This window comes from Puccinia triticina, chromosome 9A (assembly GCF_026914185.1).
Source record: "Puccinia triticina chromosome 9A, complete sequence".
Lineage (NCBI taxonomy): Eukaryota > Fungi > Basidiomycota > Pucciniomycetes > Pucciniales > Pucciniaceae > Puccinia > Puccinia triticina.
Genome location: NC_070566.1, coordinates 1,542,089 through 1,561,374, shown reverse-complemented (window position 1 = coordinate 1,561,374; position 19,286 = coordinate 1,542,089). Strand labels below are relative to the sequence as shown.

At 42.4% G+C, this 19,286-nt stretch overlaps 1 protein-coding gene across 1 annotated transcript; it reads right to left on the bottom strand.

The window, feature by feature from the left end:
• Positions 1–3,610: 3,610 nt before the first annotated feature.
• Positions 3,611–6,255, bottom strand: PtA15_9A168 (uncharacterized protein; the record flags this gene model as incomplete). The annotated part of the gene is made up of 8 exons (XM_053172348.1): positions 3,611–3,747; positions 3,813–4,277; positions 4,431–4,508; positions 5,178–5,241; positions 5,322–5,330; positions 5,461–5,516; positions 5,626–5,669; positions 6,074–6,255. 8 exons carry the CDS (start codon positions 6,253–6,255, stop codon positions 3,611–3,613), a joined length of 1,035 nt encoding a protein of 344 aa, XP_053023598.1.
• Between the last annotated feature and the right edge of the window lie 13,031 nt (positions 6,256–19,286).

Here is a 19,286-nt window from a genome sequence, read left to right as displayed (position 1 = left end):
TGGATTGATTTCACATCACAAATTTCAAAATATAAAATTGAGGCCAAAGAAGTTGTCATGTCGCATGCAATGGTGGTTAGGTATGGTATGGTTATCAGTAACATACCAATAGTGTTACAATTTTTTGCTTGTTACCATTACCGTTAACAGTAAGAGAAGTGTGTTACAATATCACACCTCAGGCAATTTTGTTTTTTTACATTAGTTACAATATCTGGCGGTGCAGAGGGGCAAATATTGCAAAATATATTGGCCAGAGGGGGCCATTTACCCCTCCTTATTGTGTTACTCAGTGGTTGACGTGTTACTACACCACAGAGCTCTGTCCCCGCTGGCAAGACGTGGAACGTAAGGTTGGTTGGTGTGGAACTCCTACCTTGCCAGGCAGTAGGCAGAGCGTTGTGGGGATAGGTGCTGTTGAGCTTCCCTCATGGGTGGTCCGGAAAATGAGATGCGGATTGAAAAGTGATAGTGTTGGGGGTGGATTTTTGAGAGACAACGGGGATGGAATCCCGTTGGTAGTGGTTGGTTTGTTGAGGATTGGATGATGATGATAAGGGGATCAGGAATAGTGCTGGGGATACTGCCAGCGGATCAGAAAAGGGTGATGGAATTTCTCTTGGATCAGAGCAAGTCCCATGCCGTCCCATCCTCCAAGTTCGAACTTGAACTTGGACTCTGGGGAGTGACATGTCATCACATCCCCAACTACAAACAAGGGTGGGCAGTTATGTTATGGTATGTTACGGAGGGCTAATTGGATACCGTAACTTTTTTTTAGTTATCCAAATTAGCCATTTGGGTAACGTAACATTTTTTTTGAGTAACGTAATGTAAAGTAACTTTTTTTTATTTTTGAGTTTTGGAGGTTTTGGATAACGTAACTTAATTTATTGGGGTGAATTTTTTTTGTTCAATATTTTCCAAAAAATTGATCATTTGAATAATGAATTTAGCAATATAATGGTTAGTGCTTGCCTCTTGCATGTTTTGCAACATGCAGGTTGCGGGTTCAATTCTCACTGTGCACCTATTTTGACCTGACACCCTGGGTAGAAACTGGCATCAGTGGCTGTTTTACATCAACTTGAGCCCAATACGTACTCACAGCAGTGGGCAGATATGTTACTTTACGTTACGGCAGTGAAATTGGATAACGTAACATATTTTTAGTTATCCAAATTGGCCATTTTGGTAATGTACAAAATGTGTGCAGTAAAGTATAGTAAAGTAACTTTTTTTTCAACCTGATTTTTTCTGTTTTTGGTAACATAACTTTTTTGATATGGGGCTTTTTGTAAAGGAGTTTGAGATTATTGAAAAAAGAGCAAGTTGGTATCATGTCTTTAGCTTACACTACAGGCATGTAGCTGTTGCTGCGGGAATGCAGCGTCACCCTGTTGTTGCAAGCCCGCATGACTGCGCAAGTAGGCGCAGTCACTGCGGCTGCGACCTCAAATGCAACGTCAGGTGACGCTGCGGGCCACAACAACACTTATTTGCCCATAGTGTTATTGGTTAAGGCTTGCCTCTCTGAGATTAGTGATGTTTGAAGTTGTGAGTTCAACCCTCACTCTGAACAACTTTTAATCTGGCTTCCTGGCAGCATACTGAGTCAATGTGGTTTTTTAGTGTCAACTTGAGCAAAAATCTTGCTCAAATTGATAAAAACAACCACAAATCAGGGCATTTACCAGAAAGTTACACCAAAGTTACCCAAATCTGGGAAAAAATTCAATGTAACTGGTTTTGTTCAAAATAACCAGGGAACGTAACTATATAAAATGGAGCCCATTTTCTGCAGGAGATATTGTAACTCCAAATTAGATATCTGTAACTAGCAGATAACGTAACTGTAAAGGTTACGTTACCCTCAGAGTTATCCATTTGGAGAACGTATCTGCCCACCGCTGGTACTCATATTGAACAAAAAAACCCACAAATAGTCATTTCCCTTGGAAAGTTACGGCAAACCTGTAACGTAACCCATTTTGTTGAAAAATCTGGGTAACATAACTAGAAAATAAACAGCCTTTATTCTGTGGCAGATATCGTAACTAAAATTAAGGTATCTGTAACTACTGGGTAACGTAACTTTAAAAGTTATGTTACAGTTACGTTCCCAATTACGGGTAATGTAACGGCCCACCCTTGCTACAAACATCAAACAGGAAAAGAGGAAAAAAAGAAGAAAGAGAAGAAAACACCACAACAATCAAAGATAAAGCAACACCAATAAGAATAAGAAGAAAGAGAACACACAATCAAATGATAAAGAATCTAACAGAAAACAAAACAAAACAGAACAGAACAAAACCCACATGACTCATGTGTTAGGACCAAGAAAGGAAAAGAAAGAATCTGGGAAGGATTGAGAATCTTGAGGAAGTGAGAAACTATGAGAAGGGATATTGAGGGATCTTGAGGTCAAAGTCTTGCTGGTGAGATTGCTGATCTTGCTGACTTGAAGATTTTGATGATCTTGAGGGCCTGTACTGGTTTGAACACCACACCGGACCTGCATGACTCCACCTGGAAAAATGGCCTGTCTTGCGTAGAGATAGTCATTTGGGACCTGGGTACCGCACCACTTTTTGGCCAATTTCAGTTACCTAGTACTGCACCTGGCACCGCCTGGGAGGTACCACGGGTACCTCCTATGCTATTTTGGGTCTCCAGCTCAGTAAAAGTCAGAAATTTTCACCAGGCTCAATCATGGTGGCAATCTATAAATATTCCCAAATTGCCATCCCAGAATTGGGTTTTCAACAGGAAATTACACCCACAGTGCTAGGGACCTAGTCACTATATAAATTTATGTTCTTGTGGATATTGAGCAGGCATGATCATAAAAAAGAGTTGTCAGGATGGGTGACAGTGCTCTGTGTAGTCTGAATATGTATCTGTCTTTGTGATTATGTATTTATTATGTATTGTATTATGCTTTTTTGCTCTACTGTATGTATTTTTTTGGAAGAAAAAAGAGGAACCAGAAGAGACAAACACAAGTTTTGAAGTGAAGAAAAAAATTCAATCAAAAGGCCAACACACAGCAGGGAACTGCAAAGAAAATTCTCTTTGTGTTTTTTCAAACACAATTTAAAACAAGTATATTGATCTAAGTAAGAAATGCTTATCATGTGTAATTATGTATGTATGTATGTATGTGTAATTAGAGAAAATAACGGCAAGGTGAGACTGATCTGAAAACAACCAAAAGCAACAGGAGAGAAAAAAGAACACTCAAAAAGAACTAGTCTGACAGGGTTTCATTTATTTTCAATAATCTGTGAACCAGAACAAAACAAACCACTCAAAGCTACACTGGGGGAGGGGAAGGAAGGGTTTTCTAATTCGGACTGCTTTTGTGTTGGTGTTCGTATTCTAAAAACCGATTCAAGTCTGAGTGAATATGGATGCTTAAGAGAGCAAAGAGCGGGAAGGGAGGAGTGATGCTTTGTGATCGACAAATAAAACCTATAGAATCGAATGTCTTCTTCTTCTTTCAGATCGCATGGAGAGGGGAGAGGTGGGGGTATGCCTGACTGAATCGGAAACAATTTACAAAACAAAAGACATAGGCAGGCCCCTTTGATAACGGTCCACAGTTTTAGTGATGATTTGGTGGAATCCCGCTGCCGGTAGTATACAAAAGTGAGCCGGAACTTCCGCCCCCATTCGAAAAGCCTCGGAGCTGGTTTTGTCCGCCTGCGCTTCCGACCGGACCAGCTCGGGGATGAATTTGCTCTGTTGAAGGAAATCTGATTTAGTCTAAAGATACAATGACCTTCGGTAGGAGTTGATCGACTCACCGGCACCAAAATTGGACGAGCCGACAAATCCCCGACTGCCTCCGCCACCTGCGCCAATGATTCTTGGCGATCGCATCTCGCCCACCCCACTTCCAGCACCGGGCGAGGCTCCCGGGAGCCCTGCAGATTGTGAAGAGCCACCAAAGCCGTACGCCATCGAAGGGCTTCCGAATCCAAATCCACCCGCGGCGGGTTGGGGCGAGAGAGCCATGGCCACCTGACCATGCTGATGGTGTGTAAATGGGACGGTAGGTGACCGGGTTGACGGATGGGGACTTGTCGCACCCGCGTACGGTGACATCGCCGTCAAGTTAGGCGAATGGCCGCCTGCAATCACTCCCATGGGAGAGGGGATGTAAAATACCTGTCCCGGATATGGAGCTGGATAGGCACCCGCCGTCATGTAAGGGTCAGGTTGCATGTACGGCGAACCCGGACCGGCCAATGCGTAGGCTCCCGCGGCAGCTGCTCATCAAAAGTGAATGAAAGATGATACACATGTCGAATTAGCCTTAGGTTCAGCTACATAATTCGAAACTGCGGATCAAGCATGAAGCTTCAAAGGGTGATGGTCAAAGCCAACGTGCATCTAGAGCCGGGAGCGAGGCAAGTACTCACGCATAATGCCCATGGGGTAAGGTACAAAGGTCGGTGTCTTCGGCATTTTCGACTTGACATCTCCCTGCACAGCTCGTCCTATAGGAGTATGAATATCCACGATCCAATTGTTGAGTGATATCCGCAGCCAGATTGAAGGGGTTTTCAGGAGGATCGGCGAACGTCGACGCATAAGAATCGGTTGATCGAACCCGCAGCCAGAGGGACAACACAGATGATACCGGCGGCAACCATCACACAGAATGTATGCACAGAGACACATACACAGATAGTCACGACACGCGCACAGAGAAAGATTGAAAAAAACAAAGATACAATTTTCAGTAAATATGGACTGGTCACAGACGCGGAAACTGAACACATCACAGAGATCAGGCGAGAAGACCGGGAGCGAGGATTTTGGGAAGAGTGCAGAGGATGCGCAAAGACATAGGTTAGGTAGTTCCTCATCTAACTTGGCGTCAACCCAATGAAACCTCTTCATGCTTCTCTTCCATCCGGAAGGTGGAAACGGTCTGCAGTACGTTGGTGTGCGGGGAGGTGTTTGCTGTGAGAAGACCATATAATTATGCAAGTTGGCTGGGTTCCAGATTTTCAAGCTATTTTTGGGTACTCTAGATATGACAGGTACCCTGGCAAAGCTTCAACTTGATACCCCAGAAGGAGCGGAAGAAAATGGGAAAGGGGAAAGGAGGCCTGATCGCTACTCCTATCCGAGGAAGTTTCTTGAAATTTTGGCCAACTTACCGGCTGGACCCGTCACTTCGGTGGCCTGAAAACCCTTCTGGCCAGGTGCAACCACATATTCGACCTGAAAATTCGTTGCAAATTAATCGCGCATCTTCAGAAGGATGTTGTGAGCATGAGTCAAAAGGTCAAAGTTTTCTTTACCTCTTCTCCCTTTGAGCGGACCCGTCAAGAACGGCGGATTGCAAAAATAAGAAATCAATCGGACCCGAGCGAATTTCAACGCGCGATTCTGAGATGATCAGGAGTATTGATTGATTCAAATGAGAAACTCGGGACTGACTTCAGCTAGCGAACGAAAATTGCCTTTGCTTTCGATGGAGGTGTAATGAACAAAAACTGAAATGGTGAATCAAGTTCCAAGCAAGAAAAAGTGACGAAAAGCTTGAGCTGATAGGCCGGAGGATTGGAGACGTGTTGCTCGCGATAAAGGAATGAACCAACAGACCTTCTTGATTACCCAGCTCTTCGGGATGATCGTCATTGATAAAGCTGCAAGTTGACAACTGCTGTCAGTATTACCACTTATTGAAATGGGGATACACGAAAAATGAAATTAAGGATGCGGAAATAAAATGATAACATAATGTCACAGGTGGGTGAACTGGAACTCAATCCGCATTTGTGGTGTTGCTTCAATTCTCGGTTGTATCGCTGCTTCGATATGAGCATCTGGTATAAACTGTGCGACGAGAATCAGACAAAGGCGGGGGGTGGACACATTTCGCTGTCGAGAACACACAACGGGTTTTCCAGATAAAGCTGGCAGGTCACCTTATGCCTCCAGAAGCGTCACACAGATTGGGATATATATCTTGAGCATCCGCCCCACTAGCTGTTGGACAATTGGAGCAACAGACCGGAACCTTAGGAATGAAGGAGAAAGGGGGACTGACCCAAAACCTTTTTGCGAGTTGAAAAACTTGCAAACCCCCTTGCGACGTCGAGATATGTCGAACTGAATTTCCTGCTGGTCGACTGGATGAGGATGGGTGAATGCCATCATGTCTGGACTATGAGTTGGGGCGGGTCCGGAGGTAAGGACTTGAGGGGGATTGCTTGGGTTGATATTTGACATTTTTTCTCTTCGAGAGTTTTGCTGAAGACGGGAAAAGTTGCGATGGGTGGTGAAGGAGTCTTGAGTGATTAAGAATGACGACTAGAAATGGATGCCAAAGTAGGTTGGTGGGGTGGTGACTCTGGCTTGGAGGGTAGAAGGGACCGTTGGCTGGGGAAAGAGGGACTGAAACGAAAAAAGACGGGCACTGCTAAGGTTACGAGTGGGCTGATGAGGCTAGGTTGCAAACTTGTGGAGAAAAGGGAAAGAAGTTTGCAGGAGTAAGCATGTGTATTGAACGAAGACCCTGTTTGTGATGAGCACGACGAGATGGAGAAGGATCCTGCAAATGGGGCTGGTTACATGTGGTTGTACGATGGTGTTAAGAGGTACGAGAGTCTGAAAGGGGTGGGAGAACAGGAGGAGATAGACCAAGATGTATATCTTTAAAATCTCAAACGGTGAAGAAACTGCAGCCAGAATACTAGGAGAAGGGTAAAAAACAGCAGCAAAAAAAAGAGAAAGGGAAAAAATGGAATAGGAAACGTGGCAAGGAAAAAAAAGTAACGAAAATGACTAAGTGGATAAGAAAGGAATATGATCCGGTCGGAGGTCAAAGAAAGCAAAAGAATTAAAAAAGCAAGATGTCAATGCCTTACTAAGGTTATATGTACGATTATTGACTGAGGACCTCGCGGGATGGTGTTTGTTGGTTGGTTGAAGGTTATGCTGATTGATGGAGTGCTGTTTCTACAGAGACGATCGATAGATGGAGGCACATTAGCCAGGGGAAAGCAGTCGGATGGCGCTAGGACGGAGACAGCGGATCAGACTAAAAAATATTATTATTGATGTGGCTGAACTTGCCAAGAGAGGGATGGCAGGGGTGGGTGGAGGTACTAGGTAGGGCCTCGACAGCGGCAGCAAGGCAGTCAATCAATTCGGAGGAAGTAAGTAGAAGAAGAAGAAAATTTGGAGATAATATAACAAACAGGAGGGGGGAGGGAAATCATCACTATCACATACACTGACCCTCTATCAGCTGCAAGACGCATTCACTGCTTCCTGAGTTCGGCCTGGGGTTCAAAAATGTTCAGATTTTTTTTCTCCTTCTCGCTAACTTTCCGTGCGGATTGCTCACTCGGAAAGGAGAAGAAAACGGTTTTATAGTTTTGATACGTACCTTCCTCTGTTCTCTCCGTCACTCTGGTGCAGCTTTATAAGAATGAGCTGGATTGGAGTGAAGATGTATCAATGATCGATGGCCTGAAGCAGAGCTGGGCTTTAGAGAGGGAAAAGGAAAAACAGGACTATGTTGCTGAACTTGAACGGCTTTAAAGTTTTCCGAAACGAGCCTCTTGTAGACGCTCTTGCTGCTCTGTGAAGCAGCTTGTTGAGATGAGGCGAGCCCGGAGGGAGGTGATTCTTGATATACAATATTTCCAACTGTTCGTCGAAGGGAAACGAAAGCTAATGCTAACAACAACAAGTCTGGTGTCAGTTGAGATGAAGTGAGCCCAGCGAATGTCTATCTCGCGCTTCTTTTCTTGTCGAGAGGAAACCGACAGATTGGATCGGTCAACGCTATCGCAACCCGGCCAAAACAGGAGCACGAAGACAGATTGAGTCTCAGATAAGGAACTGGATTGGCTGGAAGTTTAGTGATCGATTCGATGGCGCAAGGCTTCCGAACAGTAAAATAACGGTGAAAGATGGGAGGAGGCGGCGGGGAGACTGAGACTGACCAGGTTGAGCATTTCAGCTCTCAGCGTGTGGATTGTTGCTTTCTTTCTTTCTGTCCATGGGTGCCAGTCTGGAACGTCGTTGGGTCGAGTGCTACTTGCAGAGAAGGCTCTCTGTTTACCGGCTTGCTTGTTCCTTTTTTTCAACCGCCAACTCTTTCGATCTCACTTGTCGGTCGATCAGGGCACACTCAAAGCCAAGAGGACGAGAATATTCGGAACAGGCACACTCTGCAGGGAAAAAAAGAAGGAAACGCAAGAGGCCTCTCTTGGAAGAGCAAGAGGTCTACCTAGAGGAGCTCCAATGGACAGAGAAGATAGACAAATCGCTATAAACATTGGCCAATCATATCTATCGATGTTAGTCACTGACACTGGCAAATATCCTGAGAGTCTGGCTGAGATTGGAAGAACCTTTCAGATTCCTCCTCTGCGGCCAAGAACTGTTATCCTCGACAGGCTATCTACGCTTGTGGATTTCTCAGTCGATGGCCGGCGGATCCTCCTCACGTTTTTACAGCCCATTTTACATACATACATACATGTTCCCAGATGAGAATATGAGTCACGAAGGAGTCAAAGAAGAGTCAGACTCAGAGGAAGAATGACTCAGTCTGTGTCTATCAAACGTTTGGGCCTGAAAGGTTTAGAGCTTGAGCCGCTTCAAACAAAATTTAAATATATTCATGTATTTAATCATCAGCTCATAAAACTTTAAACTCGACCGGGTTGGCGGCCAGAAGAAAGCAAGAAAAAACCCAAAGCAATTTGGTCGACTTTGTGTCTATCCTCTCAACACAAAGTCCTACCAACCTCTACCAACATACGATGATAGAATGATGCAAATATTTAAGTTGTAACAGGATGGCCGCTCGTATCAAACGAGAAATAGCCGATGAAACTTTATGGTGTCGAGATTGGTCATTTTTTTCTGGGGGGCGGGGGGATCCACACTTCAATGCAGAAGGCCAGAGTAGTGGTTGGGCGCAGAATAACGTGGGAAGTAGATTGAACCCCTGATTGATCGAGGAAGTCTTTTGCACATCCGTGTCTGGTCGGAAGCGTCATGTGGTAGTAGCGGTGTTCTTTGTTCTATGAGGTTCGAATTGCATGCACCAGCAGTGGATATCTCCAACACCCTCGCAGGTCCAGCCGGTTTTATGAGCAAATCATCCAATCCGCTGCTCTGTCTTGCCATTTCATTGAGGAAACTCATAGTGGGTCGGTCTGATTCTTGGGGGAGGGCCGTGATGCTTGTTTTGAAGGCTTCCACATGCCCCCCAAAATCTTCATCTCAAAAGTGCCATTGTCCCGACGAACTCCCGCACATCAAACACCGCCATTCTGATCTCTCAGTCTCTTTCCAGCGTCTTCCCTTGGAATTCTCACTAGAGGAAAAAAATGTGCATACAAACACCAGCACACAGCCGTCAAGAGGACCAGAGCAAACGAGTGATATCTTTGTTCATACCGATTCAATGAGAGCGAGGCTTCCGCCTGTTTTTTGTCAAGTCGGACGAGAGTCAAGAAGATTTGATGTTATGCAGGTTGTTTGTATGTATACACCTCTTGCAGGCAATGGGTCAGCTTCATATCACAAACAGCCATCAGTTGATGGTTGGCTTGTATACTGATGAAAGCTTGATATGACCTAGTACTCAAAAGCTTAACGGATATCAATAAGACCCCTACCATCTGCGTCGGCTGATTCCTCCGACTCGAGGACATCTAGACTAGGCTTAGGCAGAGAGGTTAATGGTAATTTGGTTAGTGTTAAGGTCCGTCTTCAGGCTTGTTGAACAAGTTTTGCAACGCTATTCGGTCGGAGTGGTCCCCTATTTATCCATGTTTTTGATCAGCAGGCTTTGCTTTTGAATCACTCGAGCTTCTGGCCCTATACTGCCAAGTATACGTCAACCGCTGATGATCGTGAGCTGTTCGCGTCCACTACAAGTCACGATTATCATTCGGCGTTGGGCATGGCCCATGGGCCACCGACGCATAAAGGAAGAACATTTAGCCAGCGACGAGGAGCACCAACCACATTCTGGCATGGCAATGTCGGTCCGGGGAGTTCAAGGTGTACGGTGAAGATCATGTTCTGATGCTAGATGCTTCGTCGTCCTCCGATTTTGTTTGTCCATGGGAAGAGGAGTACAAGCCCAAAAAATCCGACATTTCCAAAGAAAATTTACGCGTAGAATTCTTTCCAGGCGTTTCTTCACGATAGCATGGAGGAGATGGAGCTGAACCTCTACTTATCAAGCGTGTGGAGGAGGAACCTCAATCACCTCCAGACTGTGAAATGTAATCAGGATTTTTCCCACAAAGGGTCTCCGCTCTCTCTTTAAATGATTGGCAAAGGATTGGTTAATTTTTGAGTTTGAAAATTAAAAGTGTTGAAAGAAGCGCGCACAGGGGTCGCGTCAGCGACTCGCCGACCCCCACAGTGTGCGAAGTACCTGCGTCAAAAAGAAACAACAGGTAAATTTTCGTAATAGCTGATGTGGATTGGTGTCTTGGAAAGAAACTCATTCAAAAATTAAGCAAGATCAAACAATTACCCCGCTTTCTCTCGCTTGAGTGGTCCATTCCCAAAACTAATCAGTCCCTTCCTTCGAAGCTCTGAAGAGGCATAAATTAGCCGTCCGTCGCGCTTCGCGCAACAGAGACCCTGCAGGGCCTCCAGAGAGGTTTTGTTAAGCTCAATCATTCTGGCGTTCAACATTGGTCCAGCCCCTGGAAAATAATCTTGATGGTTTTGACGTTATACTGTACTGCTGCGACGGCCTCCAAGAAGTGATAATTTTCACCAGGTCATACAGCTGCGTACCATGAAACACTACTAATGTCACATGAACATGAGGCGAGTTAGATTGAGACATCTTTTCAGCAAGATGGCATTGTGTACCATACGTCTTGAATCAAAGTCTCAATCAGAAGTCCAGGTCCCATCTTTTTACATGAAGATGACACACCACAATCCAAAAGTTCATCCCCCAAATTGAGTACCCGGAAAACTAAGTTTACTCCAAATTGTTCACAATGAATAAATCTTACCATTGTTACTTGCTTGTTCCAATGGTTGCTCTGATTTCCTCCTCAGAGTTCTTCATCAATACTCATCTCCCACCATTTGCAGGACCTTCGCCATCAACAGTTACCAACAGTGACATTGAGTGGTATGCATCAGAACCCAACTTTCACGAATTAGGAAGTCTTGAAATCCCAGATCTTCAAAATTCCAGCCAAAATTGCTGGAGTGCACCCAATATCCCCACCAATTTTATGCGCAATTTGGATACATGGAAGAGCAGTTTTTGTCCAGAAGGTAAGAAAAAAATGCTTTTACCCCTGATTTAGTGGCTGTGGATCTGATGTAGATAGATTTTGTCTTTCTGTGGGATTTGTGAAAACTGGCCGGGAGTGATCAGATCATGATGGATGGTGGGAAGAAAATTTTGTTGATTCAGTCAATCCACCTCAATATGACACAATGGGGCCAGTCATGCCAGTTCAAGTAGAGATACAAAGTAAGCGCCCAGCAGTGATAGTACTCAATTAAATTGCATTTCCCATCCCATGTACTGATATTTAGGGCTTGTTTTGGGGTAAAAAAACTGATCTCAGACAGAGATGGGTTGACTGATTCTCAATCTGAATCATCAGCACCTAATGACAACCAAGATGCTGGGCATTTCAGAACTTCTTCTCTTTCAGCTAGTAAACGCAAGAGAAAAGAGAAGATAAGAACAACAAAACTTTGCCATGAAAGCCAATTAATCAGGGAATCTCACCCAGTTAGAAAAAATAACCCAGATGTTCTCATCTCTGCAAAACAGAAATCAATTAGACACATGCTTGACCATAAACCAGGGGACTTTGAAATAATGGTTTTAGATAAAAAGTGGGGCCCTCTTCTTGCTTGGGCAACATCACGCCTTGGTGAGACCAAAGACTCAAAATTTATCAACACTTTTTTGTTGAGATTTGAGAATAGATTACAACAATATTTCTCCAAAAAGATAAAACATTCCAAGAGTTATCAAAAGGTTGACTTGAACAACACACCAATTGAGCTTCTTCAATCCTATCATGAGCCAACAAACATTCATGGAGTTTACAAATTTTTGATTCAAACAAAAGGTTTAAGAGGTAAGGGTCAACACTTGATGAGAAACCTTCGCACTGTCAAGAATAAACTTGTGGGAACCATGGAAATTTTGGTACTTTTCCACGGCCTTTATAATTCATTCAGCATACGCCAAAATATTATCAGCCATCAGATGGAAAATAAACTGGAAGACTTGTTGAAATGGTTTGGAGATATCTTGTTGGAAGAAACTGAAGATGGTCTTCCACTATTTGGTTGTTTTGAAGGAACATTGGAAGAGGCACAGCAGATTGGGGACAGATTTAAAAGCATCAAGAGAGTAATTTCCATGGTCTTACATGAATGGAAATGGGGCAGAACAAAATTTCATCATAAAGCTGAACTATCAATTTCATTGCTGGCTTATTGGCTTGAAAGGAATCATGATTTTAAACTTGGAGGGTTGGAAATCAACAACAATCCTGAAGATTATTTAAATTTGATTTATGAAAGAAGTAAAATCCAAATAAATTATTTGGAACAGAAAAGTAGAATGAAGTATGAGAAGAAAGAAAAAATAATTCCTATTGAGGGAAATACCCCAAAGTTATTAATCAAAAAACTCACATCAAGGTTTGAAGATAAAGTTTCAGGGATACCAGACAAAATCAGAAAAAACATTCATAAAAAGGTTCAAAATTATGTACATAGAAGCCGCTTTGATTTGTACCATGGAGAAGTGATATACTTGAATGGTTCAGCCCTTTATCTCATCCCAGTTGCTCAAGCCCATGGTATTTCTGGCTACCAAGAGGCATTTGTTGGATTGAAGAGAGTTGAAACAAAGCATCATAAGAAGTCAGAAAAATGCAAGTTCATTGAAGGCAGAATAATCCCAATAATTGAGTTTCTTGATCATATACACAGTATTGCATGTGAAATTCTAGGAGATAAACTGAAGCTATGGTATGGAAACCTCATGGACTGGTTCCTCACTATATTATTTGATCAAACTCCCACTACCTTACCAATTTTTGGATGGGTCCAGATTAAATTCCCATTGATCCAGTCACCAGAAAACTTATTTAGTTCTGTACACAGATACTTATCATTTGTATTCAATGGTTCCGGATTACATTCAAGAAACGAGGCATGTGAGATATCACTTGCAGTATTTGGAGTTTGGTATGAAGAAACAGCTTTGAAGCACAACTCCATTCATATGGCAGTAGATCATCAACTGCCTTCCTATCAAGAGCTTTTGAATATATTGGCTGTTGTAGTCAAAGGTAGGAAAGTTGATAAAATCCCTCTTTAAATTCATTGATCAAAGTACAAGAATCTTTGTTTCCCCCTCATGACCAGTGATTATTTTTTAAATTCAAAATTATGTCTGTCTCATGTTTTATATTTTGTGAGGGTTTTGTGGGGTTTTGTGTGCTTAGCAATTTTGATGTTGCATACTTTTCTTCATCATATCCTAAGAGTTAAAAACTTGTTTGCCAATTCAATCTATGTCAGTGGTGGGTTACTCCAGGGAAGATGTAAATCCACTCAATGGAAGTTTACTGGGACAATCCAGTGGCTCCGAGTTGTAGATGGGGATGAATCTGATCCCAAGAGTTCACTTTACGCCCAGCTGGTGATAAGTATTGAAAGTCTAGGGAACAATAGAGTTTGAGGAGTACAACTTATATATCAGGCTTCTTGAGTTTGACCAGACACAAGCATACATAAGCTATATCAATAATAAAATCAGAGAGTATGAAATGTAAAAAATGAGTGAAATTAGTGTGAAACTAGGAGTAATTTCAGATGGTGTAGCAAAGCAGAAATTTGGCAGGTTAAGGGGTAACTGGGTTTTGCTTGGTGGCTGACGATCTATCCCTATCAAACACAGGTCCATTCTGGTGTTATGAGCCGTAGCGCGGGCTCTGCAGCGCAGACTCACATGTACATAGACTACACGTACATGTCACGGACCATACTCAAGGTTCAAGAGGCTGGAGATCCAAGCCTCTTCCTCATCCTGAAATCTACCATCTTGGATACAGAACCCCCAGAACCCCAGACCGCAGACTCCATCTTCCTCTCCCTAGAACAGACCATAACATCTGGTCTACTGAGGAGAACATAAGTTGAAAGTGGAATCTCCTGACCTTACCTCTCCAAGTGGGCACAAATAATCTCCAAAGGAGAAGCTTGGAAAAATTTCCCTCCTTCCAGTGGGAGGGTGCTTGCAGCCTGCAAGAACAGGGAGCTCACCAGGAAAAAAAAAGATAGTCACTTGCTGGCAAGTTACATGACACAGCTTTGTTTTCTTCTCCAGCGCTGCTCCCAAGTTTGCTCCACTGGCACATGTAGAACTTTCAGGACTGCACCAGAGCACTCAATGTGGGACAGTCAACTGATCCTAAACTTTTTCCAAGGAAACACTGATTCTTAGCCAAAAATAAGCAGTGAGCATTGGCTGAGCCTGAGAATTGGCTGTTCCAAGCCTGATACAAATCCAAGCATCAGCTGGACCAAGAAAATTTCAAATCTGAAAATAAGCTGAGACAAAAATGGTCCAAAGCTGAGAATCAGCTTGGCCAAGTCTTGTCCGGAGCTGAACATCAGCTGGTACAAGACTGTTCCAAAGCTTAACATCAAATGGGCCAAGAATTTTCCAAATCTGAGCATCAGCTGAGCAAATACTGTTCCAAAGCTAAGCATTGGCTGAGCCAAGGCTGTTCCAATGATGAGCATCAGCTTTTACCAGACTATTCAAAATATGAGTATCAGCTGAGCAAAGGCTGGTTCAAATCTGAGCATCAGTTGGTAAGTGATTGAAATCTGAGCATCATCTGGACCAAGATTGATCTCAGCTGAGTCAATACTGGTCCAAATCTGAGCATTGGCTGGGCTAGTACTAGTCCAAATTTGAGTCTAAGCTGAGCCAAGACTTGTCTAAAGCCAAGAACTATTGAACAAGTGAAAAGAAAGGTCCAAGTGAAGTGGGTGTTGAACCCACAACTTTGTGTACTGTGAGATTCAAACACACATACTCAGCATTCATGAGTGATGCTCTAACCATTGATCTAAGAAACATTGCATGTTGCAGTTGAATACAGTAGATGTATGCTTATGATGATGTGTGATGTTGCCTCCAATGGTGATTGGATGTGTAAGCAATAATGTGTTGAGCAGTGCTAGATTGACACTTCAACAAGAATCAGCTGAGCCAGGACTGCTTCAAAGCTTACCATGAGCTGGGTAGCAAAGATGAGCATGAGTGGGACACCAAAGCTGAGAATGAGATGGGAGCCAAAGCTGAGCATCAGCTGAACAGAAATTAGGATTAGTTGGGCCCAGCCAAAACTGAGGAGCTCCTGTAGAAATTATGATGGTGGGTAGCAAGCTTTAGCTGGCATAATTTCACTGGTCATCAAGTGACTGTCTTTTTTTTTTGGGTGGAGGGACTTGTGTTATGCTTCTCAAGCCCCTTGTCCATGTGGTGACACAATCCCCTCCTCAACGAGGGGTGAAGAGTTGGCCCCTTGCCTTAATGCCTTTGCAGTATGCTAGGAGCTTTCAATCTAACCCTTTTCAAACCCTGAATATAAATTAACAAATTCATGGATCCGAAAACAAATCAGCCTTGAGAATCCCTGGTGGATCCTCACCTCACTCAAACATTCTTCATTTTTTGAAAAACCATTACATATCAACCAGTAATGATGTAAAGATTATGAAGCATGATTCCTAAACGTGGTGTACCGGTGGAGATGCTTGATGATCAGGAGCTATACAAAATTTAGAACCTCCCAGAAAAAAAGAAAATTCTGCTCCCGCTCAGCTATTGCAACAATGGAAAGTCACCAGCACCAGTGTTGCAAAGCAAGCCTCCCACCAGGAGCAACATGTGTCAAGTGAGATGAAACTACATACTTCAATTCAAACATTTTTGATTGTAGAGCACTCAAACTTATGGCATAACAACATCTTTCATGAAAACACAAAACCTTCCTGACTTTTTCCCTGCAAAGTTGAAGGTATTTCTGGCAGTCAATATGGTACGTTTTTGTGTTTTAACTTTGAGAAACCTAATTATTGTACAGTACCAGATTTTTATGGCTTTCCTGCATGTCTAACTCCTCTACCCCTGGTCATAAACAATTGGTAGGTACCTGGAAATAATCAATAGGAGTTTGGCTTTTGTCTTTATAAATGAGGATCAAAAAAATGATTTAGGCCAGTTTGTCAGCTCAAAGAATTCCTCTTCAGATTTGAAATCTCAAAAAAGAATGTACTCCAAACATTTTGCACATAGTAAAAACTATCATCTCTCCTTGCTTGGAACAGCTTTTCATCTAATTTCATGTTTAGGGTTCTGCATTGGCACTCACCTCACATCATTTCACACTGAACCACTTCCATCAACAAGTTTGGCTCTTGACTTGTGTGTATCAGAACCCAACTTTCATGAATTGGGAGATATTCAGATCCAGAATTTGCAACCTTCAAGCCATCATGGAAGGACAGAAACAGGTGTCTCTACAGATTTTGTAAATAATTTTGATACATGGTATGAAATTTTTTATCCAGCAGGTAAGCACAAATTTGATTACCCACAATTCATTGCCTATGGATCTCATGGAACTGATTGTTTTTTGCCTTTTATTACGTCAGAAAACACCGAAAACAGATTCTTAGAGAATGATGGGCAGCAAAAAGGGATTTTAAATGGAAGGGGAAATGGTCCCCAAGATAGCTCAAGGATGAACAAAAAATTTCCCTGTCAAGTGGAGTTGGAGAGTAAGTCAAAGTCTTCTTATAGGAAGCTGGTAAACTACATATACAGCCACCTGCATGCCCTTGACTGAAATGGGTTTATTGTTTTGATCAAACAGCCAGGGATAAATTAAATGTTTCTCAATCAAAATCACCAGTAGCTATAGTTGAACAAAATGCTGGGAACTTTCAAACTGTTTTGGTTTCCAATAAGCGTAAAAGAAAAGATCAGACCAAGAAATCAAAACCCCATCAGGAAAAAAAAATCCCAAGGGAAATCAAACCAGAAAGAAGAGAAAATAAGGTGGTTATCCGCTCTAAAAATTCGGAACCAATTAGACGTGCGCTTCACCATAACCCAGGTGACTTTGAGATTATGCAAAAAGATGAAAAGTGGGATCCCCTGCTTTCTTGGGTGGCTAGAAATGTTGGGGAGACAAACCAGTCACCAGCCATGAATGACTTTTTGTTGCAATTTGAAAACAAATTAACAGAAATCAACAACAAGCTGCCAATTTCTCAATCCTTCAAAAAGGTTACTTTGGACAGCGCACCAATTGAGCTCATTCGGGCTAATTATGATATTCACCAGGTTACTGGCCTCTACAACTTTTTGATTGAACCAGAAGGTTTCAGAGGTAAAGATGTACACTTTATGAGAAAGTTTGGCCGCTCAGTATATAAAATAGCACAGATATTGGAAGTTTTGGTACTGCTTCATGGAGTTTCTATCTCTTGTGGGATGAGCAAAATGATTTTGGGGAATAATATAGAAAATAAGCTCAAAGACTTGGTGAAATGGTTCCAAGGTATTTTCTTAGAAGAAACTCAAGATGGGCTTCCACTATTTGGTTGGTTTCAGGGCACATTGGAACAGGCAAAACAATCTGGACAAAGATTTGGCAGCATCAAGAATGTAATGTCAATAGTTTTGTCAAAGTGGAACTGGAAAAAAATAAGCTTCCATCACAAAGTTGAAGTGGCACTTTCACTGTTGGGTTATTGGTATAAGATCAAATCAAATTTGGGAATTGGTGGGTCAGATCACACCAATCACCCAGAGATTTATTGGAATTCAATTCTTCAAACCATTGAAATCCAAAGAAAACATATGAAGCAAGAAAGTAGCATTGTGTATGAAAATCAAGGCAAGATACTTTCTACAAAGTATGATGATGAAGAATTCACAAAGCCATTTATTATGTCACTCAAAACAAGGCTTGACATTGGAGCTTCAAGTATCACTGGAAAAAACAGGAGAGTCATTGAAGAAAAATTCCATGATTATGTATACAGAAGCCAGTTTGATTTATACCATGGAGGAAAGATAAGCCTGAATGGTTCACCTCTTTTTCTTATTCCAGTTCCTCAGGCTCAAGGGAGTTTTTTCTACCAGGAGGCTTTTGTTGGATTGAGGGGAATTGAAGCAAGGTACAATGAGAAGTCTAAGTTGAATAAACTGAGGTTCCTTACAAATAGAGTAACGCAAATAGTTGAGGTGCTTGATATTATGCATGCTGTTGCCTGCCAAACTCTAGGGAATAACATTTTGGAAAACTATGATAACCCCACAAAATGGTTCCTGAGTATTTTATTTGATAAAACTGCCAGTAGCTTACCAATTTTTGGTCAGGTTCAAGTTCAACCTCAATATCTTCATCCACCAGAAAGCCTTTTTAGTCCTGCGCACAAATACATATCATTGAAATTGAATAACTCATCAAATCAAAAAATCAATCAGCAATGCAAGATTTCAACATCCTTATTTGGATTTTGGTATGAAGAAACAGCTTTGAATCATAACTCTATCCACACAAATGATCATCAACTCCCCTCATTTAATGAACTTTTGAATAGCATGACTTTTTTTCTCAGAAGAGAATCAAGTCAATCAAATCCTCCTTTCACTCTTTTATAGTCTGAAGTACCACAAATTTTGGCATCCTCTCATCCGCCGAGATTGTCTCTTGAATTGGAAATTAACTCTACTTATGTTTTAAATGTTTCTCTTGGTTGTTGCGGTTTCATGGTTTTACAAGGTCTCATGTTGTGTTGCCTTTATCTTCACCACCTTATAATATAAGGCGAGTCAAAGAGACTGAATTAGATTGTCAAATCATCAAAAACTCAAGATTGAGGCATTATTACAAGATCTATTGACAGTAGCTAGAGTAAGCATCTTCCACCAAGATCCAAGCACCTTAAAAGCTGGTCACGACCCGTCATGATCTGTCACTGCTCGCGTTGCTCCTCATTAATCAAGTTGCTTCTTGAGCGCGGCGCCCAGGGTTTTGATTTTCATTGGGATGTACATTTTGTTTTGTCTGAAGTCAAGTCCCTGGCTATTATCGTCTTGAAATACCAATCTTTTCCTCCGTGGTTAGAAAATTTGCGGCTGCAGCAGGCATGTTCTTCGAAAATGGGTCGTGTTCCATGTACTTAAC